The 25,858-nt window shown below is 30.2% G+C and overlaps 1 protein-coding gene across 1 annotated transcript; it reads left to right on the top strand.

The window, feature by feature from the left end:
* Window positions 1-20,870: 20,870 nt before the first annotated feature.
* Window positions 20,871-23,990, top strand: LOC110715713 (40S ribosomal protein S3-3-like). The gene is made up of 5 exons (XM_021894308.1): window positions 20,871-21,175; window positions 21,279-21,450; window positions 23,170-23,224; window positions 23,314-23,445; window positions 23,544-23,990. Exons 1-5 carry the CDS (start codon window positions 20,998-21,000, stop codon window positions 23,736-23,738), a joined length of 732 nt encoding a protein of 243 aa, XP_021750000.1. The 5' UTR covers window positions 20,871-20,997; the 3' UTR covers window positions 23,739-23,990.
* Window positions 23,991-25,858: the final 1,868 nt, after the last annotated feature.

The raw sequence follows: 25,858 nt of genomic DNA, 5'->3' as shown, positions 1-25,858 counted from the left end.
GACTCCGCGATTGGCGCTAGTCGCCAAAGCTTGGCGCCACACGCCAAGTGTAGCGCCTGGCGCTACACCCAATTGCGTGGCGCCAACTGGCGCCAAGGTGTCACGTCAGCCGCGCTTTCTTAAATCGCGTTTTTACCTTAAATTCGAGTCGACTAATGACTTTAAGGCCCCGATTATCTTTTCTAAACATCTTTTTATTCTTCTTTTAATTAATATAGCTATTATATTATTATTATATTATCCTTTTTGGATTTTATTTAGATTAATTTCCAAAGTTTGTTATAAACACAAGCATTTTATTTGATTTTTCCTTTTTTCATTTTTCTTTTTTGGGGGAGAGAGTCGGATACCCTCCATCAATAATAAAAATGACGGAATTTTTTGCACAAAATTGTTTGTCACACTTTTCTTGCACACACAAACATGCACATAATAATAGCAAACATAAATAAATTCATAATAAGTATGTATATACAAAATATGTCTAAAAATGAGTTTTAACTAAAAGGCAAAGTTCTATACAAAGTCAAATAATAAAAAGCACAGGTACAAATCACCTCGCGCAAGAGCTGTCAAAGAAATAAGTCAGTAAACATGCATAATATATGTGGACAAAATTTGCAAATAAATAAGCTTACTCGAGTCTAGTAGCGAGGAATCGACCGCTTTATGAAGCGCCACCAGAAGAATCATCTCCTCAATCGGCCCATATGTCCCCTGGTAATGGATAGACATACGGGGTAGCACGAACTCAACAGCATCGACCCGATAAAGCAAAACCTAGTCTGTGAAGCATTACTTGGGGGCTACTTAAAGATAAGAGCCGAAAAAGCGTACCGCCACATTCTCAGCCGGTACAGAAACTGGAGTTAGGAGCTAACAACGACAGTAGCTCCTCTACACAGCATCGACCAGGGATCGTGCAAGATCACCAAGGGGGACTAGTTCCCTTTGAAATGCTCAAACAACCTCGCGGCGCCAGAACACTCAGCCACTCGGTGAGGTTGTTCTACCTTTTTGCAACATATTGTGGATTCCTTGGTACGCCAGTTAGCCTCTCTAAGCAATTTGACATGATTTTTAGTAATCGACTTGATTATACCAAGTGATCGACCTGATGGTAGATCGTCTCACTTAGCTTAAAGCGCCTAAGCATTGGCTCATTGACAAAAGGCACCGACATACAAGTTCATTCGCAAAAGGCACCGATATAGTGGTTCATTCGCAAAAGGCACCGGCATGCTGGTTCATTCGCAAAAGGGCACAGACGTACAGGTTCGAAGCAACGGAAGCGCCGACGTACAGGCATAGCGGAAGCAAAGTTCAGGCGAACTTTTGAAGATCGACGAGCGGAGATCTTCGGTAATTTCCTTTGGAAAATTATCGCATCAAATGAGGATGACTTCAAGCGAGGATATCTTCGACGGCATTCCCTAGCTTGTGGAGAGTTGTCACAAACAACTGAAAATTGTTTCAAGAGAAATAATCTTCGATAGTATTCCCTTGGACGTGGAATATTATCAATGCGGAAGAAGATTGTTTCAAGAGAAATAATCTTCGATAGTATTCCCTTGGACGAGGAATATTATCATAGCGGAGGAGGATCGTTTCAGGCGAAGCAATCTTCTATATTGGAAGCAGTTACAGGCGTAGCAGTTTTCAAGCGGGATGGCATTCTCTAGCTTGCAAGAGGTCATCAAAACAACAGTAAAGCGGCAACAATTGGTTACTTTCAGAGACGTGTGCTCGACGGTGCAAGATACACGTTTCTTAACTCTTTTATCTGTTTAACTAACGCTAGTTTGCAGGTATCGGCATTGCAAGAATGATTTAGGATCGCAGAACGTTCTGAATCATTCTCCGTCCCTATTGATACTTTGACTTTTGTTTTCGAAACTTGTGTTTCTCCAAACTCAGTCAAAGTGGGGGCTTCTGTAGACACACATTTGTGTCTCCCCAAAACCAAACCCAATGATGAGTACCTTTCGCGTCGAATCATAATCGAATGAAGTGAAAGTGTGGAAATTTTAGTGTTGCGGATAGTTTTAATTTCTTTTCTCTTCTCTCTGTTTTTGAAAACTTATTTTAAGAAAATAGCCAATCCAGTTTGGTTGGTCCATGATATGGGTCCAATAGTAGTTTAGTTGGATGGGGCTTGACAAGAGCTTTCCAAAGATATATTATAAGCCCAATTCCGATGAATATTGAGGAAGTTATGGCCAATTTACTAAACTGGGCCCGGTTTGAGCCTTATATGCGGCCCAATGATCTAGAGGAGGGCCTAATATAATTTATCATTCCTAATGTAATTAGGAATGGTTTTAGTCTTCTAGATTCTTCTAGAAGGTTCTTTTCATTCCTAATTCAATTAGCATTGATAAATTGACTTTTTGTTGACTTTTCAGAGTTTTAATTAAAATCAAAGAACATTTTTGAGGAAAAGATACGATTTTATCCTCTTGTACGGCAAAACTTATCTGATTTGAGAAAGCGCGTCAAAAACAGTGTTAGCGCCAAACGCCAGGCATTAGCGCCTGGCGCTAAGAATTGACGCCTGGCGCTAAGCATTGGCGCCAGCTCTGTTTTTGTTGCGCCAATACTCTGTTTTGTTAATTTTATCTTTTTGGTTGATTTTCTCTATAAATAACGACGTAAAAACTCCGTTTTCATTCACCTACAACCAGTTTTCAATTCTCTCTCATTCTCTTTAATCATTCACTAATTCTCATCAAGATTTCCTTAATCCTTCATTCATCTCTCTCTCTCTCTTTTCTAAACTTGCTTTCACATACAAAATTCCGCATTCATTAGATCTAAATACACCTAGCCATATTCGAAGTTGCCTTCGCCCTAGACGTGAAAGGTTTAATTTCTGAGGGTTTGGTCCCAAATCTCTATTTCCATTATTTAATTTGATTGTTTGATTTTATTATTTTCCTTGAAGTTACTAACGTGTGTATTTTGTTATTAGAAAGAGGTACGAGGCATCAAAGTTAGTACTTTAACTGATTTATTGATGTTATGATGTAGAAATCATGTTTAAATTGTTATTATGATATTCCTAGTATCATGTCTAGGATAACTTTAATATCAAATATGATTGTTACGATGCTTCCTATTTTCTTCCTAATATTTATGATTGTTAGTATCATGTTAGGGTTAAAGATTTGATTTTTATTGCTTAGTGACATGCTAGGGTTTGTTATTAATCTTGTTAGTATCATGCCTAGGATCTTGCTATTTTTATTATGCTTTAACATGATTTATGATTATTTTTATAATTGTTTTGATTATGATTATAATTTTATTATTGTTATAATTATTATTATTATGATTATTATGATTATTAGTTATTATGATTGTTATGATTATGATTTTATGATTATAATATTTATTATAATTGTTATTGTGATGATCATTATTATTGTTTTAATTATAATTTATTTTTATTATGATTATAATTTTATGATTATTTATTATGTTGCTTAATTTTTATTTCTATTGTTTGGTCACGCCTTTTATTACATGTTTAAAGGGAATTTGGTATTTGTAATCACGCTTAATAAGATAATTAATAATCTTGTTAGGGTTAATTTGATTATAATTTCAAGTGATCGCTAATAATAGTTTTATTTGTGCATTAATATTCAACCAACATAGATAAACAGGTTTAGGGTTAATCCTATTGATTGTATGTTAGTCAGAAAGCGCACATGAATATGATCAGAATAAAGTAAAGGCCTATTATTAGGGCAGATTTAATCTCTTTTAGGTTGGATTTGTGCCTTTATCCCCGAACCCTTATTTGGTTCTAGACCTTACGGAGTTGACGATCTCTTGGATCGTTAAGGGGTGTAGCCTTCACCCTGTGAAAGGTTTACAAGTTCCTAAAACTTGTTGGCGACTCTTTTGCTCTATCTTCTTCCCTTTTGGACGCCACCAACTTTAGTGTATGATCACAGTGGGGTTCAAGCTAGGGGTTAACGCTTGAATTTATTCCCCACAGCCGGGCTATATATCCTTGATCAGGTCTAGAAAAACATCAGTTTTTATATCAAAACCCAACAAGAACAAAACTGATTATATAAGCGGTCCAATAAAACAAATTACAACAGCCCAAACTCTTCACTTGCACCCCATCTGGAGTTAGGCTACCTAATCTAGCCTAGTTGCTTGTTTAGGTCAGTAAACTACTTCTCAATGCTGGCTTTGAACTTATGACTTGGACTTGAGCCTTGTTCCGATCGCAACAATGAGTCTTCCTAATACACACAAATTTAATTGTTATAATCTAAGGCAATTCAATAGCTTAGTCTTATTATTTTTTTTCGGCAATTCTAATTACTCTTTAAACGATTCAAAACTTTAGTGAGTAAAAAATTGATAATATTGTAGTCACAAATCTTCATAACGATTATTTATTCAACTCATTTATAATCATCTCAATTATTCTATTTAATAATATTGATTGTACAATCTAGGCAATTAAATGATTTTATTTCACAATCAAGACAATTAAAACCCAAATTTCACTTAGGATACTTCTCAAAATCATAGATCGGTTACCTCTTTTTGAGGGGTTGCAAACCGTCAAGTGAAAACATTGACGGCGTTGGCAGCCGACGACCCTTCCTCCACCATGATGGACATGACCTTCCCGTATGTGAAGTATTTTTATTTTTTAGAAAGAAATGACGTGGTCATGTATCACAATGACTTGAATGCATTTGAGGGATTTTGTTTTTTTAAAAAAAAATATAGATATCAATTGCTATTTTAATAGGGTAAATAAATATTTTTATTACAATAGGGTGAATAAGGTTTGATGATGTGATAGTTTTGCTGACTTGGCTTAATTAGGAGGGGAGGGATTAACACGTGGCGGATTGTAAGTCCTTGCATTTGAGTTTTAATAATAATGAGCGAGGATACTTTTAAAGCAAAACACCTTTGCTTGATCACTCGACCACAGGAATTACAAACAAAATTCAAGGTTGAGCGGTAGTACTAATGTCACACATATTAATTCAACCTTTAATTCTACAAATTTACCCAAAAAAATTTAATAGTTAACTGTTATAATATGAGGCAATTCAATAGTTTAGTCTTATTATTTTTTTTCGGCAATTCTAATTACTCTTTAAATGATTCAATACTTTAGTGAGTCAAAAATTGATAATATTATAGTCACAAATCTTCATAACGATTACTTATTTAACTCATCTAAAATCATCTCAATGGTTCCATTTAATAATATTTATACTACAATCAAGGCAATTAAATGATTTTATTTCACAATCAAGAAAATTAAAACCCAAATATCACTTAGGATACTTCTCAAAATTATAGATTAGCTACCTCTTTTTTAAGGGTTGCAAACCGTCAAGTGAAAACATTGACGGCATTGGCAACCGACGACCCTTCCTCCACCATGATGGACATGACCTTCCCGTCTTTTAAGTTTTTTTTAATTTTTTAGAAAGAAATGATGTGGACATGTATCACAATGACTTGAATGCATTTAAGGGATTTTTGTTTTTGTTTTTGTTTTTTTAAAATATATACATCAATTGCTATTTTAATAGGGTAAATAAATATTGCTATTATAATAGGATGGATGAGGTGAAAAGGTTTGATGATGTGGCATTAGAAGATGTGGTAGTTTTGCTGACTTGGCTTAATTAGGGGGGAAAATTGACACATGGCGGATTGTAACTCCTTGCATTTGAGTTTTAATAATAATATGTCTAAAGATAAGTGATCTTTGATTATTTATCACTATATATATTTGTATATATCTATGTACAGTTAAAAGAGTGATTAGGAAGTTATTACTAAAAAAACGATGATCTTTGATTATTTATTATTATATGATATTAAAACTCAATGGGATACTATGAGTTCTCTTGCGTGCCTCTAGTATATGTGTATGTATAATAATATATCTAAAGATAAGTGATCTGTGATTATTATCATATAATAATAAATAATATGGGTTTTTTTTTTATTAATTGTGGTTTTAATCCAACAAAATTATATGTATTTTAATACATATAATTTATGTAACACTTAGTATTAATTAATTAATATTATGTACTGTTAATAATTAATTACTATGAACAATAGTAATACTATAATTCATATTCCCTCTAAACGGGTTACAAATTAGAAAAATGTAATTATAATTAATTACTATAACTCAAGCGTAATTAATTACTATAATTAACAATATCATTAGATAATCTAGTAATATAGTAATTAATAATATATTACTATAATTAATACTAGTTTAAAACTCAATATTACTGTATTTTAACCATTTAATTACAGGGACAGTGCAATATAAGTTGACTATTTTAATATAGATTAAAACATATATTATAGTGATATAAGTTGTAATATTACCATTTAACTACTCAGTACTAATTTTAAACTCAATATAGTATTGTAATTAGTACATGACAACATGTACTAATTACAATACTATATATTTTCACAACCTATGATGACATGGTTGCCATAGTCATTGGTCTACACTTTATCAAATTTCATTAGAAATCTTTTGGGGTCATTTTACATTTTTACTATTGTAAATAAGTTGTGAGTCGCTCCCACCTTTTGTATATTTATGTTATATATTTTCACAACCAATATTACTCAAACCTTTGTGCAAATTAAATACTTAAATTATCTATGTTACTCTTTAAAGGGAAGACCCTTTTTTGGTTGGAAATTTTCCCTTTACAAAAATACCCTTCATTAATATACAAATTTACTATAAAAACTTTTTTTTTGTTTTGAGAAAACTGTTATTTTTTTTATTAAACAAATAAATTTTGACAGTTATTGAATTGTACATGGGTAATTTAATTAATAAAATCAATTTTTTTAAAAAAAACAAATACACGTTCATGAGTTCATCCTTAATATATAACATAGACAGCAAATAAAGGAATAGTCTAGTAAGGGTGTAAATAAATTATTATTATTATTATATATATATGATTTTAAAATCACATACTATAATTAATATTATACTAGATTTAAACTAGTAGATTAATTATTCTTATTAATAGTCTAGTAATTACAGGTGAAACATGAGCTAAATTAATTACAGGGACATATATGGCGCCACAAGAATATATATGTCTCTGTAATAAAACTCAATACTATACCGATTAACTTAATTTCTGTGTGATAATTACTATAATAAATATTATTATTAAAACTCAAAGGCAAGAAGTGTCATATCGCCACATGCCACTTTCTTTTTCTTATTTAGACACGTCATGTAACACCCCAATAATTCTCTCTTAAAAACCTGTGAGAAACCTGAACAATGTCAAGAGAATTACTGGCGTGATACCGCCACGTGTTCAAACGTTAAGGTTATCTCAGAAATTAGCAGCGGAAAACTAAAACAGTTATAAATAAACTTCAAAACAAAAGGATTAAATCAAAATATGTGTTACAAGTTGGAACCATTAAGGCCCTTATTCAAAACCCGATAAAAGTAGTAAGTGAATAAGTGATTAAATCCAGTGTTCAAATAAATTCAAACCAAAAGAAATAGTGTCGAATAAAATCGAATTAAAATAAATTCAAACTTGCAAAAGAAATAAAATGTAAATAACCAACTCTCTACTCAAGATCCCACAACCTTGATGAATGCTGCATGTGTTAGAACATGTGGTTATTCTGCTCCCCAATATTACAAGTGTAAAAATTGGATCGTCACAGGGTCATTGAAAGGCTAAGGCCATGACCAAAGAAAGACACACACAAAAGCACGCAGTCAGCAAAGCTGAGTACATAAAAGCTGCGAAATAAATTAAGAAAATACCTAACATGCTACTAATAATCAAGCATAAGCATCATTAAATACAGACTCAACTCATGACTCTATTATCAAATTTATTAAGACCTCACTAATTGATATTAACTGACTCATTTGTTTATTTCACTGGATTTTGCAATAGACAAGGTTGTCCAACCCATGTCCCATTTGGAACATCAATAAAAGAAAAACCCCATGCCTCCTTTCGGAAACATCAATAAACATCCAACGACCACGGGCGCGACTCCGTGACCGTAGTTAGTCAGAGATCTCACATAACTCCTAGTTTTAGAAAAATAATATTTAAAATAGGAGACTCGTAGATCAGACGGCCTCGATAAAAGTACACGGCTAATACCCCATGTACCCCAACCCCTGATTGTCATTACTCCAGTTGTGCACCATTCCAGAGTTTTATTGCTCTTCCTTCTTGCACTTTACGTGATTTACAAGTTTAGATTTGGTGATGACTCATATACATTACAATACAAACATTCCAAACACAATTCAATCAAACATGGCAAATTCTCAATTTAAATTCTTGATTTATAAGTGACAAACAACATTTATTAATTATTCCTTTACTACCTCGGTGTATAAACACCTTGACTGCATAAGGCACCCCAAAACCTTAACCTTGTCTTACAAGACTTGAATTTCTCCTTTACTCATCATGTTTGCATAATCATGAATTAGTAATAATTTAATCCTTACATCAATCACATACCTTTGCCCTTAAGCGCATCTTGCAAAATTAGAGCACAAATAATACTTGCATTAAAACTAGTGTACAACATTTGAAATTCACAATTTATAACCAAACAATTTAACCCAGTCAATCCTATACATGATACTAAGTTCTCGATCCGTCCTTAAACATGCACCTACAAGCAAGGTTTCTTATCTTGTACGTACCTTGTGTAAACAATCTGGTTGGCCACTTTAAAACTAGAAGTCGCCTTCTACAAAGTCCTCTCCTAAACCAAACAATTAGAAATAAATCAATACCAAAGCAAATAAATTTACAGCAATACTAAACTACTTTAAAACCTCTTAAATCATCAAAATAAAGCCTTTAAATTGTCCCCAATAGTCAAAGTTAATAATATAACATCCCACCTATAAATTCATATGTTAGAATTATGAAAATATAGTGTTTTATATCAAATTACAGCAACTTTAAAGTAAGTAACTAAATCTGAAAATTTGTTTTAAGTATATAAAATAACCCCATAAGCATAATTACTTGAAATAATCATTATATAGCAAGTTAGTGTGTTAAAAACCCAAAAATATATCAATTAAATGCAATTAGAGGCTTTAAAATAAAAAGTATTAAATCTGAAAATTATTTTTAAAATTAGAATTTAAAGTTCAAAGCTTTTTTTATCATAACATACCCACAATAATTATTTTATAGGTTTAGAAGCATAAAAACATGAAACTAACATCACTTGCTCATAAAAATTGAAACTTTAATAATCTGAAAATTTATATATGATCAAAATAATTATACTTTAACAAAATTTAAGTATAGTATAATTAGATAACTTGATTAGCTCGTTTTCAAGCCCTAAAACATGAAAAAGTTAAGGTTTAAACCCTAAAATATACAAAATACATAATCTGAAATTTTATTTAATAATTTAGACATACTAAACCCATAAATTTATAATCTTTTGTAATTTAAACATACTATTAAAGCCTAATAACAATAATTTTTATAATTAAAATCAAACAAAAATTGAAGCTTTAATCAAAATAACAAAAATAAAGGAAGATAAAACAAGAGGAAGGAGTAGAGAGGAGGGGCGAACTGCTGGGCGGCTGGCTGTGCAGGGGCGACGCGGCGTCAGGAGGGGCGGTCAGGCGGTGGCGCGGCGACAGCAAGGGTTTGCGATTTTTTTTTTCTCTTCTTGTGGTGTTGTACGTGAGAGAGGAGGAAGCAGTGAGGGAAATAAGGTGGGTATGATTAATAAGAATTGGGTTTGAGGGTATCCTAATCCAAATATAATTAGGATAACTTGTTTAGGCCCAAATATATACCAAAGCTTAAAAAAACATGTGGTGTAAGGTTGGGCTTTGAGGTAACTTGGACTAGGCTCTTAGGGCATGTTCTCTTCCGTTGAAATTCAGTTCAGTTCAGTTCAGCTCTTAATTTATGTCTAATGATATTGGTAATGATATATAGCCAAATTTCATTCTTTTAAGCTCTTATTACAACGACGACAACAACAACAACAACAACAACAACAACAACAACAACAACAACAACAACAACAACAACAACAATAATAATAATAACAATAATAATAATAATAATAATAATAATAATAATAATAATCAATAATTAATAAATAATAATAATAATCATCAATAAATAATAATAATAATAATAATTGAAATAATAATACTAATAATAATAATCAATAAATAATAATAATAATAATAATCAATAATTAATAATAATAATAATAATAATAATAATAATATTGATACAATTCATTGTTCAAATGGGTTAGATACATGTAAGTGTTTTGTGTTCTTTTGTCATAATACTATTTTATTTTTAAATTAAATAGTATATGTGTTTAAAATGTTTAGAGGTTTCAAGTTTTTAATATATTTTCCATAAATTTTATAATTATATAGTATATTTTTTGTAAATATTTTAATATGTACATTTGTATATAAACATATGTATAGTAATAAATAATCAATAAATAATCAAAGATCACTAATCCGTAGTTAAAAATCACTAATTAATAAGTTCAGTTCAGTTCAGCTCAGCTCAGTGCAGTTCAGTTCAGCTAAGTTCAGTCAATCGGAACAGGCCCTTAGTTTGTATAGGTAAAATTATTATTGTCAATAGTTAGTAATGGCTAAATAGCTTAAAACTAATTTATTATTTTCGAAATATTTATAAAATTATACAATTATCGTAAAATAATCATATAATTAATGATAAAATATAACTATTATAATTACAAAATCATGGGGGATTACACGTCATTGATAAAACTGCCATATAATATAATCGATTACATGTACATGTTAAATATGTGTCAATAAATTCTATGATAAATTAATTAATTGTATTTAGAATAAATTGTAAAATAGCACGTCATCAATTAAACTGCCACATAATATAATCGATTACATGTACATGTTAAATATGTGTCAATAAATTGTATGATAAATTAATTAATTGTATTTAGAATAAATTGTAAAATAATTTAATTAACTAGATTATGGGCCCGGACGATGCCCCATATTATTACATGGAACTGGTCAGTAATATAACTTGTAATTTATGATTCAATTTTCTTGTAATTAAATTAAATTTGTTGTTCATATTTTCATTTGTTACAATAATATTTTGTATTCAAAAGTTCACGTAAAAATTTACATAGATTGGTGCGGGGTAAGACAATTAACTCTAGAGTTAGAGATTGTGAGTTCAAATTACGTGGGCATTATTGGAAACGCCTTTTAATATATTAGTATAGATTTTCATCACTCAAAATAAGTTTTGTAACCAATTGTATTTATTTTGAGTTCAATTAGAACGATGAATAATTACAATGTATTTAAATTGCTTTGACCCACTTAATTTGAAACCGGGTATGTACTTTATGTGATTTATTTATTGAAAGTTTTCCTATCAAAGTTTAAATATACGTGTAGTATTGGGGATTTGGAGGATTCTCGTGAAAAGTGTCCCTGTATTTATATATTAGAAGAAGCTTTTACTGCCCTTGTATTTTCGAAGGCACTCAGACTCTTTATATATTCAGACTCTTCAATTCGTCATCCTCATCATCCTCCCGAAAAAAAAAGTGAAATCGTCTCCTCTTCATAACTTGCAAAATTTTCATCCATGGCTTCATCTTCGAAACGAGCAAGGATTGATTTATCCTCTTCGTCATCAGAGTCGTCATCATCGGAGCAGTTAGAGGAGGAGCTAAGGGCCGCCAATTGAATCAGAACTTCTTCAAAAGAAGAGGAACGTTTGATGAAGAAGTTTTTCATTAAACGTGAATTTGAGGCAGCAAGGGCTGACCTTGCCAAGATAAAGTCGGATTATCCATCGGAGTACTATAAGTATTTGTACGGGGTATTGTCATACCTTGAAGGCAAAATAGAAGGTTTATTCACGAAAATGGCCGAACAGAATTTGTCATCCTCTTACACTTTTCATCTCAGATCGATTATAATTGAGACCAAGGTCCTCCCCTATTTGCAGGGGTTGAACAAAGTTAACCAATCTTCATGTGAGAACATCTGTCACCGAAGCCCAGGAGTAGAAAGGCAGCACTGGACCTTCTTCCAGGAATATAACAAGGAAGAGATAACATGTGTGTTGTGCCAAATTCAGTATCGAATGTATTGTCTCAATTAACGCTCTACTAAAAACTATGGTAGTACGTCTATTTGAATGCAATTTACATTGCTTGATGTAGTATGTGACCAACAACTTTGGGTTCTGTTTCTGTGGTTTGTATAATACTAGTAACTAGAATTGAAGGGGTAAGCAATTGTTGTGTCTTTTACACTTTTGTGATTCTTGATGTTCGTTTTTAGTTTGCTGTCATTGTTTGTTTACAAGATTGATTTTCTTTAGATATAAGATTTGGTGCAACATCATGCTTTTTCTAAACTAAAAATCAATATAACATTATCAATGTTATGCAATATGCATGCTTTAGTTTGCTAATTAAGAACTCGGCATTTTTGAAACTTCTGAAATAGAAATACAAGAGAACTTCTAATGGGTCTATAAATTGTAATTTGACATTTGCTATATTAATTATTTAATACAATTAATTAAGAAGTTTGTATAATATGTTGTTTCTTAATTAACTAACAATGTAATTAACAAAATGACTATATAATTCGGGGTTTTTACTCTAATGTTTTTCTCATATTGTCCTTGTATATTTAATATATAAGGATAATATTTCCCTTCTTGTGGCGCCATATACGATTTAAAGCACGATACTATAATTAATACTATACTTCTTAACTTAATTACTATAATTATTACCGTTAGTATAGTAATTGTATTAGTCAGCATGAGTTTAATATAAGTTGTAAGTTATACAAAACTCATGTTGTTATGTACTAGTTAAATTGTTATATTAAACTGTTATGTACTAATTGCTTGCTTAGTATATGTACTATATATTAAACTGTATTTTAATATATTAAACCCATGTTGTTATGTACTTATATTAAACAATTAAACTGTTATTTGCTAATTAAATTGTTTAATATACTAAGTTGTAAGTTATATTAAACTCATGCTATTATGTACTAATATCACTTCCTGTTAATTTTACTATTGTTAGTTAGTAATATTACTCAACAATTTATTATAGTAATATAAGTTGTAGTATTATATGAGTTTAAAATTAGTGCAATAATCGAACTTATGTTAATCACATCATCTACCTAGTCATGATGACACGTGGCGCGTGTGTGTGTATATATATATATATATAATGCATTATTTTTCTTTAATGTCCTTGTTAAAAAATATTAATTTAATTGCTTAAGTATTCCTAGTCTATATTAAAAACCAAAAAATAAGGGTTTTGTTTCTCAAGATTTAGCTTTATTTTTCAGGTTTTTTTTTTCTCTAATCAAAAATAAAAAATAAAAAAGTTATTTAGCTTTATTTTTGCATTAATTTCTTTTAGTATCATAAAATTCCAAAAAAACAAATCACTTAGTCTCTTTTATTGCACTTTAATTAAGGAGTGATCATCTTTTCATCTTTGATAAGTAAGAAGGGTTATCCAAAAAATTGCTACATCTAGCTCAAGGTATTATCTTTATTCCTTTACTAATTTCCTTAATTATTATGCTAACTTATGTGTTTGTTTTCATGTGGTGTTACCAATATGGATAATGACGATATTAGGTGATAAATTAGCCCTAAATCTTTCATTACTCCAAATTAGAAAGCCAAGCCTATTGGTGAGGTGATAGGTTACAAAGAGGGGGGTTAATTGCATTTTGCATTGCATCTCTTGCTAATGCATTTTAAATATGAAAGGTTAATACATTCATGTGACGGCCTAATGTATATTTTTAAGGAATGTTTTATTTTTTAAAGTGAGCTTAAAGACCCAAGGAATTAAGAGAAGCAAAGGTTGCTCAAAAGTAAAGAATTATTTACCATGTCCCTAAGATGGCCTGTGAAGCAACCCTTACGACCAGAATCAGTTCCATTTCTTTAGCTCAAGTGATAGAACTTTTCAAGAGCTTTCCAACCATATCTCACGATAATTTTTCCGATTTTTCTATGATTTTTAATGATTTTTTTTAGTCCAAGCTATCAAAGAGATGAAATATGCACATTTTTCTCTTAATTGCTTTTTAAAATTGTAAGAAACTAATGGTGGTATGAAACCTATATTACACTACATTATATATATACTTCTTAACTTATGGAGTTATAATTAAAATGTCTTTAATCTTATTTCTAAAATGACTTTAGAAATAAGAGTTTTAACAAGCCTTAATTCTAAGTGTTATTTTAAGAATCTTTAATCTTATTTTAAGATGACTTTTGAAATAAATGATGTCTTAAGGACTTTTATTTTATTTTAAGATGATTTCAGAAATAATGTTTTAACAAACATTATTTTCTTTTATAATTTCGTGAACCTTTTTATTTCAAACCCTTTTGTGACACAAGAATGAATCACAATTTTTTTTTTTTTTTTTTATTTCTAATAATTAATGATAGTTAATTATAAGGTTATGGCCTCATTTCTAAACTTGAGGTTAAGATTAATTATTTAGTTGTATAAGGTTGTAACAATTATCCATCTCCATAAAAATAAGCTTATATCCCATCATAATTACCCGATGGATTAATTGACAATCGGATATGATTAAATAGTTTATTGTTCCCTTTTATTTGGAAGTAAGGCCTTGACAGGTGTCGTGTTTTATTTGGTCAATTCCATTAAGCCTAAACACATAACCCTTAAAACCTTACAAAAATTACCCTTGAGTGATTTTAAACCCAAAGTGAGATTATATAGTGAACCCTTACAGTTTCACTCCAAAAAAATACCTTGACCCACTTAAAAGTTGTCAATCGGGACGCATTAGTTGAATGGTCTTGTTCAAAAGACTTTTTTTGTAATCACTAATCGGGGTGATTTTCCTCAACAAAGGTGGTTCATTTTACTTTTATGAGTGAATCCGTCAAAGATCACTAAAATCCCACTTACAAAAATGACGTTTAGGTCAACTACCCAAATTAAAAACCCAATGGAATTGGTTATTTAAAACATAGCACCTGTCCAAACTACGAAGGTTTTGATCCGTGAGTGAATTCAAAATCTCACTAAGATCGGTACGTAGTGCAACTTTGGTGCTCAAACCTACCTTATATTAATTATTTTTTTGTATGTGGTTTACATGTCTTAAAACTTTATTTTTAACAACGCAATAGTAAGAGCTCGTTCCTTAGAACGGAAGGGAAGACGAGTTCTAGACGTTCGATTCTCTTAACTTAAACCCCGAACCCTGTGCCTTATTTCTTTTTATGGAGTTAGCAATTGATTTTTTTATTAAGATTTATTTCTTAAAATTGACTATTTTAAAATTCGTCCTTATTCGGATAAAAATATGGTGGCGACTCTAAGTTTTTAATTATAAGTCTTATCAGACACCTAGGTGGAACCTTTATAGACAAATTTCTGTCCACTAAAAACCAGGTACCACAATTATACAATCAAGACAACTAAATGATTTTATTTCACAATCAAGACAATTAAAACTCAAATATCACTTAGGATACTTCTCAAAATCATAGATCGGTTACCTCTTTTTGAGGGGTTGCAAACTGTCAAGTGAAAACATTGACGGCGTCGGCAGCCGATGACCCTTCCTCCACCATGATGGACATGACATTCCCGTATGTGAAGTATTTTTTTTTAAAAGAAATGATGTAGTCATGTATCACAATGACTTTTTTTTAAAAAATATATCAATTGTTATTTTAATAGGGTAAATAAATATTGCTATTATAATAGGGCGAATAAGGTAAAAAAGGTTTGATGATGTGGCAGTAGATGACGTGGTAGTTTTGTTGGCTTGACTTGATTAGGGGGGAAGGGGGGAATTGACACGTGACAGATTGTAACTCATTGCATTTGAGTTTTAATAATAATACTAGTATAGTTCCCGTGCAATTGCACATTTTAAAAAGCTCTAAGTATCTACAAAATCAATTAAGGTTAGCTAAGTGCATAATAGTGAAATACTTAACATTAATTTCTTATTCATTACAATAAATTGTACCCAATTTTATCACAGTATCGTATATCGTAAATATAGTTCAATGTTGAGTTAATTTTTTTTTAAAATCGATATAATTTTTTATGACCTTTATAAATTTCTAAATGATTTTTTTGTCTTCATTATAAATATAATTTCTGAATTATATACTTCTACAAAGTAAAAAATTTCAAATAATTAATAATGCGAATTTTATAAAATATTTATTTAAATAGTATATTTTACTATACTTAATTAGCCATATTCGTATCTTTTTTTTTCCAAGCAATTGTATTGCATACCTATTTTGTGTCCATACCCGATCTCGTATCGATGTATTTGTAGTATTTCTTTTATCATGGGTACCTCTAGTATCATCGTACCCGTACCCGTAGCGAACACGCAATTTACACCAGTGTCTTTATGGGTACTAAATACACTGATATATAGTTTTATTATTATATTTTAAAATAATTTTGTTAAAACTTTGATTTAAATTTGATGAATTTTTGAATGATTTTTTTTTTGTTCTTAAAATGTACATCATATAAAGGAATTTTTATCAAATACTATTGAAGAATTTATAAAATCTTTTTTTACAGAATATATTATACCATACTAAATTAGTTGTACCCGTATCCTCTATTTTTTACGCAGTCGTATTACATACCCGCTTTGTGTTTGTACTCGATCCTGTACCAGTTCTAGTATAACATAGTATTTCATTTCTCAATTATGCATATAATGAAAATACTAATACAATTCTTTGTAAGGTAAGTATTTTCTCTTTGAATTTTTTTAGTATTGAATTGAGATTTAGATATGAATATGTTATGGATGTTTTTATCATATTTTTTTTCTTTAATTTTGAACTATTACATTAGATAATTATCAACTTTTATTATTTTGTTAGAGACATTATATTAAAAAAATTGGAACAAAAATGTCAAAGGATTCACTTTTATTTTTGACAACAAGAAAAAAGATTCACTTATTATGACTCATATCAAAGTAGAATTACTTACATATTCTATGTATCAAATTTCACCCTAAATATTTTGTAAATTATAAAAAGTATTAAATATATTTATAATTTTATATTATTTCATTATATATTTATATATAATCTTTGATTTTGTTAATATATTAAGGGGTGGAAAATTAAGCGTAGAAATTTTTAGTTGACTAATATTCTAATTATATTTTTAGTCATATATAGGGATGGCCTATATTTAATATACAATCAATAATATCTTTTAATAAAATGTAATATAACCTTGACTAAAATAAGTAGAATATAATTAGTTGATATATTTATGGGTAAAAAATTAACGGAAAATTTTTAATCACATAGTGATACATATCTAAGTGTAGCTTGAGTACTCTCGATTTTAGTAGTTCGATACATAATAAATATCTATCTGATGAAAAGAACGACACGTAGTTGTATAAAGATGACCACAAAAAATTGTTGAAAATAGAAGTAACACCAAAAATTTACTATTTTTTTATGTAGTAATATTCTTTTATTTATAATAATTACATCATGGCCAAATAAATTTTGACAACTTCATACTTCAAATTATTTTAGTATATACGGAGTATATATTATTGGTTTAAATAAGATTATTATTATATTATATATGATTATATATTGTTGTCAAATATGATCGAAATTTAGTTAGGTGAAATTTATTTAGATAAATATTATTTCTTGATCCAAAAAATATATTCATAAGATTTTATAGGAAATAAAAAGATGTAAGATACATATACTATTAAAATTGCTTTATTAGAATTGTGAAAATGAGCGGGAAAAATTTCAATGAGATAGCGACATGTGTCAAGTTTGCTTTGAGTGCCCTCTGTTTTAGTATAGACTAGATTAGACCTGTGCGATGCACGGATTAAAAAAATTATTAGAATGAAATAAATTGTTTCTATTTATTATTTACCCGTACATACCTATAAATTAGATCATAAAAAAACACATCATAAATTACTAAGTAACAAAATATAAAATTTTAAAGCTAATTTGATCTAATCAAACCATGTACATACAAATTTATATATCTAAGAGTTCGAAATTCTAACTTAAATAAATTGGAGCGATGTAATAACAAAAAAAAAAAAAAAAATTAAGCACCTTGGAAATACTGCGAAGCAATGGTAACATTTAACGACACATTAGTTCATTTTTGTATAACAACATACATAATTTTATTACAATACATGACTTCATAGCTAGGTTGTTTGCACAATCCTTAGTCTACACACACAAATAACAGTAAAACCTTTAAAAAAATATCGTAGTTATTAAAAATGTTTTAGCTCGACATCAATTTTATTTATTCCAAACAAAAAAGAAATATTTATTTGTTTATTGACACATTCAAAGATTAAAATAAAAAATAACCAATTTTTTTAAAAAAACCAAAAATATTTATGACATCATAAGTGCATTAGGCGGGAAATTTTTTTATGAGAGAGCGACACGTATACAATTTGAGAAGAGGATGATGTTAGCAATTTTCTGTTTTAGTAATTGTTAATAGATATAGATTGATATTGATGGTGATACACGACACTACCATGTTGTTCTTATGTATTTTAATTATTTATAATTATAGATTATAGATAGATTGTAGGTTTGATTGCTAAATTTTAAGTTATCTACAATACTTCTATAACACTTGGCATAGTTACAAAAAAGTAGAATCCATAGACCTTCTTGTCTTGTCAAAAAGGTCTATGGATTCTACATTTTTGTAACTGTGCCAAGAAGTAGAATCTATAGACCTTGAAAATGGTAATAATATAAAAAAATAACTTAATAAGATAAAAAGAATAAATTAAACGAATAAGTCTAGCTTAGTGAAAAAAGTTTCAATTCTATATTTCTTTTGGGGAAAAAGGATTCAATTTAATAATATCTATTGATTAATTTCAAGTTTATCATCGTTATTGGTAAAGTGCTTTTTTTGTCAATGTAAGTAATTAATTTATATTTCATATTTACTAACCTTATTCATAAAAGTATTTAGACATATTGAATTTCTTCTTGAAATTTCGTGTGTAATGTGTTTAATCGTTTATTTTGTATTAATTTTGGATTTATTTATATTTTTTCTTTTTTAAAAAGTAAAATCGCACGAGATCGCGTGCACATAGTACTAGTATAAAGTGAAAAAACATACTTCATCTGTTTCATATTAGATGACACATTTCATTATGCACGTTTGCCAATGTATACTTTCTAATGCAAATATTCTTGATTACATATTAGCAAAAATTATAAAAAATTTGATATTTAAAAAATTAATGTTGAGAAAAATCTAATAAGGACCTGTTATCTTTAGCTTAATTTCATTTCAGTTCAATTCCCAATTTCATTCTTTCATAAACTATTCATTTTAGCTCTATTAAATTCAGTTCAGTTCAGTTCAGCTTCAATTAGTTCAATTCAGCTCAGTTCATTAAATCAGAACATGCCCTAAGACCTAAAATGAATACACTTTTTCTCACACATGAAATAACATGGTTCAATTGAACTCAAGATGTGTTGTCATTGGGCATGGGGAGGGAGAGGATATAGTAGTTTGAAGAAAGCTCTTAGTTATTTTGATAAGATCGGACAAAAATTGATTTATTAATTTTATTTTGTAAAAAGTTATAATGGGTCACATTTTTTTGGTGTTTAAATTGTTTCATCCTTTAGGTTAATTCGGGGATCGGTCTGTGTGGTTAGATTTTAGTCCCCTTCCAATTGTTGTTGCGGGGAATCGAACACGGGTTCTTCATATCGAGTGCAGTCTCAATCACCACTATACCAACAACCAATTGGTATAATTGGTGAATGGGTCACATTTTTTTTATACAATCTACTCCTTCTGTCCCTTTTTTATTGCTCTATTGGACTTTTCACGGTCTTCGAGACACGTGTTAAAATGTGTATATCTCAAGTTCTATAAGTGTAAATATTATAAAACCTTGATATTAATAAAAATATATAATTCGACGAATCCAAAAAGATCCCACTTGACTATATTATTTCTTATACATTAATGGGAATTTGCTGTCAAAGTTATTAAAAATTGACTCAAAAATTAGATATAAGGCAAAAAAAATAGGGACAGAAGGAGTATAATTAATACTAAAATAACAACCGCTAACATCATCCTTTGTTTTTAAATCGTACACGTGTCACTTTCTCCTTAAATTTTTTCCCGCATAATTTTTTTTCCTCTTCCAATTTTCTTTATTTATTCTATATTTTTTTAAATTTTTTTTTTGGAAAAGCTAAATATTAAAATACTTTTATTTTAAGTTACATATAGCTAATCTTAAGGAAAACAAATATTAACCCTGTATATATGTGATTACTTCGTCTAATTACAAATTCTGATCCATTGACTTTTGTTGTAGACATGTTTTTTTTTTTTTTTAATTATACAAAGTACTATTTTAATTTTTGTAGTTTGGTGTTGATTAATACAAAGATTTTACATATATTGAATGATAATATGACTTGAAAATGCACGTATACAATTATAAATTCTTTTTAATATATTCGTACATCGCACGGGAGCTGATCTAGTGCATTAATAATTGTCAACCCAAAAGATATAAATAAAAACCTAAAAAAAAAAAAAAAAAAGCCCAATCTCCTTCAAACCCAAACCCATAACCTCAGAAAGTCCAAAACCACAAGATCCCTTCATCAACCTCATAAAATACCCCTCACTTCATCTCTGTCATCCAAAATTAGGGTTTTAGATTTCTAGGGTTAGCCTCTTCATTTCCGCCTCTTTATCTCTCACTTACTCTCTCTCTCTCTCTCCTCGGAGATCTCTGCAATCATGGCGACCCAGATGAGCAAGAAGCGAAAGTTCGTCGCTGATGGTGTCTTCTATGCTGAACTCAACGAAGTTTTCACTCGTGAGCTTGCTGAAGATGGTTACTCTGGTGTTGAAGTTAGGGTTACTCCTATGCGAACTGAGATCATCATTAGGGCTACTCGTACCCAAAATGTTCTCGGTAATTTCCCCCCTTTTATTCTGTCTTTGATTTGATTTGGTTCAATTTTTCTGGGTTTTTTCCGATTTTGATTTTGGGTTTGTGATTGTTTGGATTGGATTAGGTGAGAAGGGAAGAAGGATTAGGGAGCTGACCTCGATTGTGCAGAAGAGGTTTAAGTTTCCAGAAAACACTGTTGAATTGTATGCTGAGAAGGTTAACAACAGGGGTCTTTGCGCTATTGCTCAGTGCGAGTCTCTTCGTTACAAGCTTCTTGGAGGTCTTGCTGTTAGAAGGTATATACATTGTTAAACCTTTTCTTTTTTCATTGGATTTTAGTTTTGATTCGTTAAATTTATCGTCTAAATTACAAAGCTTTGAACTTTAGTGTTTGTTGTCGTGTTGATTAATAATGTATTGGTTGATTGTTGATTTGCGAAATGAGTAATTATAAAATTTGATGTATACTGAGATCATTCAATATGTACTCATGAAATGGAATTTGTTCCGTCTTAATTTTTCCTGACTTCAAATTGTTGTATTGAAGTAATGTATTGAATTTATTTGTTACTGGGTTGATTAGCATTTTGCTAGAAATATGTATTTATGACTGTTATTGTCAGAATTACGTAATAAATTTGCCCGGGTTGTCTGCATTTGTTTGCAATGTGCATTTTTTAGATGTTTATCTGACATTAATTCTATACATGAACTGATTCATCGGATGGTAAGATACTTTGTGTGATATTTGCATTGGTTATACTGTATTTGTTCTTGTGGTTCGTTTGTCCAAATATAATATCGTAAACGGCAAATGCTGTCATCCATAAAGCAGTTTGGTCCTTCTGTATCTATTCTGTGTCGGAAGGTGACTAGATTAAATCCATCCTCAATGCTATTATTCTCGTGAGATAATTTGATTATTCACGTAAAACTTGCTAGAGGGCACATCTATAAAGCCCTTAATCACCCTGGTTTTATACTTAAATGTTGTATGAATAATTATTTATTCCACCTTTGTGAGTTATTTTTTGTTTTATTTTATTGATTTGTTGTTGAGATAGATGGATTTCTAATGTCTGTAATCTGTATAGAGACATTAAATATAATATCGTAAAAGTCAAATGCTGTCATCCATAAAGCAGATTGGTCCTTCTGTACCTATTCTGTGTCGGAAGGTGACTAGATTATATCCATCCTCAATGCTATTATCCTCGTGATATAATTTGATTATTCACGTAAAACCTGCTAGAGGGCACATCTATAAAGCCCTTAATCACCCTGGTTTTATACTTAAATGTTGTATGAATAATCATTTATTCCACCATTGTGAGCTATTTTTTGTTTTATTTTATTGATTTGTTGTTGAGATAGATGGATTTCTAATGTCTGTATAGAGATCATTTAGTATAATTAGTGTTTATACCCTCCACTAAAGGAAGGAAAAATAAAGGACGGGAATCAATAGAAAGTATCTTAGAAGAACGATGTTTTGGCTCAGTATTCATATTTCAATTTTGTGATAGACTATTGTTGTTATTGCTTGTTTATCTTGTTTCTGTACAGGGCCATGTGCATATAAAATATGTTAACTTTCATGTTTGAAATTGTTTGAATGTGTAGACGACGACGTTTTCATCTAATGTCATCTACAAAGCTAATTGGTCTTTCTGTACCAATCTTGTGTCGGAAGTTGACTATATTGAATTTCCTCTCTTTCATTCTCCTACTGAGATATGTTAGTTTTCATGTAGCACTGTTAGTGAGGGCACAAGAATACAAGATATGGTTATTATTTCCTTGGTTTTTTTTTTCTTTTTGATTTATTTATTCTTTGGAAGTGGTGGTGTTGTGTTTGGTTGTTATTATCTGTTAAACAAATTTGCTGTCACTATGCCCTCCATGAAACAAAACCTCACCGTATGAGTAATTCTCAGTTAATATGCAACAATTTCTGGTTACTCTGTTTTTTCCTCATTCTAATATTTCTGGTGGTGTATGCTTATTTCTTTCAGGGCCTGTTATGGTGTTTTGAGGTTTGTCATGGAAAGTGGTGCCAAGGGTTGTGAGGTTTGTTGATAATCTCCTAATTATACCTTTTACCCTATATAGTTTGCAATTGACTGTTTCTTGTAATTTAACTTATGCTGTTTGAACAGGTCATTGTTAGTGGTAAATTGAGGGCACAGCGTGCTAAGTCCATGAAGTTCAAGGATGGATATATGATTTCCTCAGGTCAACCAGTTGTTGAGTACATTGACTCAGCTATCCGACACGTGCTCCTTAGACAGGTAATCTTTAGTGGGCAAGATATAAATTGTGTGTTGGATTATCTTCCATATTTGGTTCTTTGTTGGTGTCTAATTTGGTTTATATTGTGCTAATACAGGGAGTGCTCGGAATTAAGGTCAAGATTATGCTTGACTGGGACCCCAAGGGAAAGACTGGACCTCAAAAGCCAATCCCTGATGTTGTTGTTATCCTCCCACCAAAGGAAGATGAGGTCTACGCTAGGGTTCCAGTTTTGGCACCAGAAGTTGATCTTGTAGATTCCAGTGGTCCAGTACCTGTTGCCGTTGCATAAGCTTCACTAGGCTAGTTTACAGACTCTTTTTCTCTTTTTTTTGGGCTGGTATGTTACTGAGTTACCAGAATTCATACAATATGATGACTTGTTTGAGTCGCCAGTGGTGTTTCTGCAATGTCTTTGTTATGTGCTATTGAAAAGTTTTGTAGTTTCTATGAGATTGACCGTAAGTATTTTGACATATTTTGATTTCAGTAAACCAAAATTCTTGGAATATGTTGCATTTATTGTCATTTTGTTTTGGTTATAGCCTTATTGGTATTTTTGTACCTTTTAACTTTTGTGTTGGATCTTTTTTTTTTTTTTAAAAAAAAACTTTGGGATCTGAGGGTAGTATTGATTCTCTTCTGTTTGGTCTTGTTACTCCATAAGCTCATTGCTTGATGTTCTTCTGCAAAGCTATGAAATTATACTAGATGATTGATATAAGAATGCCTTCTCAAAATTGATTGAATTTGGTAAATAAAGTCGAAATTTATATTATCCTGTATAACTGTATTGGACTAAATCCTTGAACTTGCTAACAAGGATCGTGGGTATTTTGTAAACTACATTGTGTTATGGGGCAACTCATTTAGCTACAAACATTGGCAGATAACCCCAAACCACTGCCCTGAATATGCTTTTTTTTTTAGGTGGTTTTCCACCCGAGTGGCCGAGTTACCCTTAGACTCTTCAGCCCCTTACAAATTGCGATCCGTCCTCCTTACCAAGTGTAGTCCCAATCGTCGTTGCACCAACAACCATTTGATATAAAGTTTATGCATATGAGTAGACTGTATAGAATATTCATTATTCAATATTTATGATGTCTATCCAATCTTTGCAGTTTGGTTGCTATAGAGTATTCAAGTTTAAGCTCATGATCAAGTTATAAAATTATACCACCCCGATTTATTTCTATTCAAAACTAACCGTACAGTTTCGTATACTTCTATCTCGAAAGAGACTTTAATATTGGAAGTTGGGAAAAGCGATAATTTGATTGTGTTCATGACTAAAATGTCCTATGAGATCTTTTTCTTTTGTTCATGGTTCTTACAAGTAGTCATTTTTCAGTTGGAGCATTTTCTAAACTTCAAACATTTGATCAAAATTTAATATATATAAATAAAGTAGGCATTTTTGGAGAGAGCATTGGGGGCGCCACATAAGAAAAAGTATATTTTCGACCAATTAAAAATAATCAACATGTGTCGTTCTTGGAAGTATTATTGAAATATCTATAATTAATTATAGATTATTGATTGATTAAAATTCTGATCATAAATTATTCAAGGAAATAAAAAAATATCATTTGTTGGTTTGATATTTGCATCATTGATTTGGCGGAAGCCGATTTGCTTTGATTTTATATGATCTCTAACGTTTCTTCAAAAAAAAAAAAAAGATTCGCATTTTATTGTTTATATAATAAAAAAAATGAAGAAAAAAAATATATTTATGTCTTTCTTAAAAAAAACCGTATGTCACAAATTATGTTAAGAATATTTGGGAAAGATACATTATTAAATCTTCTCTTATATTCTATATATAAAGTAATTATTATCATTATATATATGTAAAATATTTGTTTCTTAAATAGAATTTTTTACAAAAAAAATAAAGTAAAAAACTAAGGACACACTAGGAAATGGCACGTGTCATTGCTGGTGACCTGGTGTGTCTTTTTAGTATATAGTTACTAGCATAGTGCCCGTGCGATGCACAAGGGAACGTTATTTGAATAATATTTTATGTTATTTGAATTTCTTTTAATTTTTTATAATGTTATTTTATTAATTGAAAAATAATTGAATAATACTCTACATAGCTATATAAGAAGTGGACTAATTTATTTATATCTCCCGTTGAGAAAATACTAAAATTTTCTTATCATACCATCCGCATCAGTAGCTACAATCAATCTAATATATACATGTTTTATTTACCCGTCGCACTCATTAAATCTATAGACACAATAATAACCTTATATTTGACCTACCAGAACATATATTTTCCTAAGTTAAGCATTGTGCCAAAAACTATATATTATATAATAGTCAAATATATAACCAACAACTGATTAAATATAGTATACGACACAAATACTTCGTATATAGGTATGGATACTGATA

Source organism: Chenopodium quinoa, unplaced genomic scaffold, assembly GCF_001683475.1.
Source record: "Chenopodium quinoa cultivar QQ74 unplaced genomic scaffold, ASM168347v1, whole genome shotgun sequence".
Taxonomy (NCBI): Eukaryota; Viridiplantae; Streptophyta; class Magnoliopsida; order Caryophyllales; family Amaranthaceae; genus Chenopodium; species Chenopodium quinoa.
The sequence above is the reverse complement of the archived record's forward strand: the minus strand, read 5'-3'. Positions and strand labels throughout refer to the sequence as shown.

Coding starts and splice junctions, on each gene's coding strand:
- LOC110715713 (XM_021894308.1), top strand. CDS start 20,998: ATGGCGACCCAGATGAGCAAGAAGCGAAAGTTCGTCGCTGATGGTGTC. Junction 23,225..23,313: donor GTGGTGCCAAGGGTTGTGAG/GTTTGTTGATAA, acceptor CTGTTTGAACAG/GTCATTGTTAGTGGTAAATT. Junction 23,446..23,543: donor GACACGTGCTCCTTAGACAG/GTAATCTTTAGT, acceptor GTGCTAATACAG/GGAGTGCTCGGAATTAAGGT.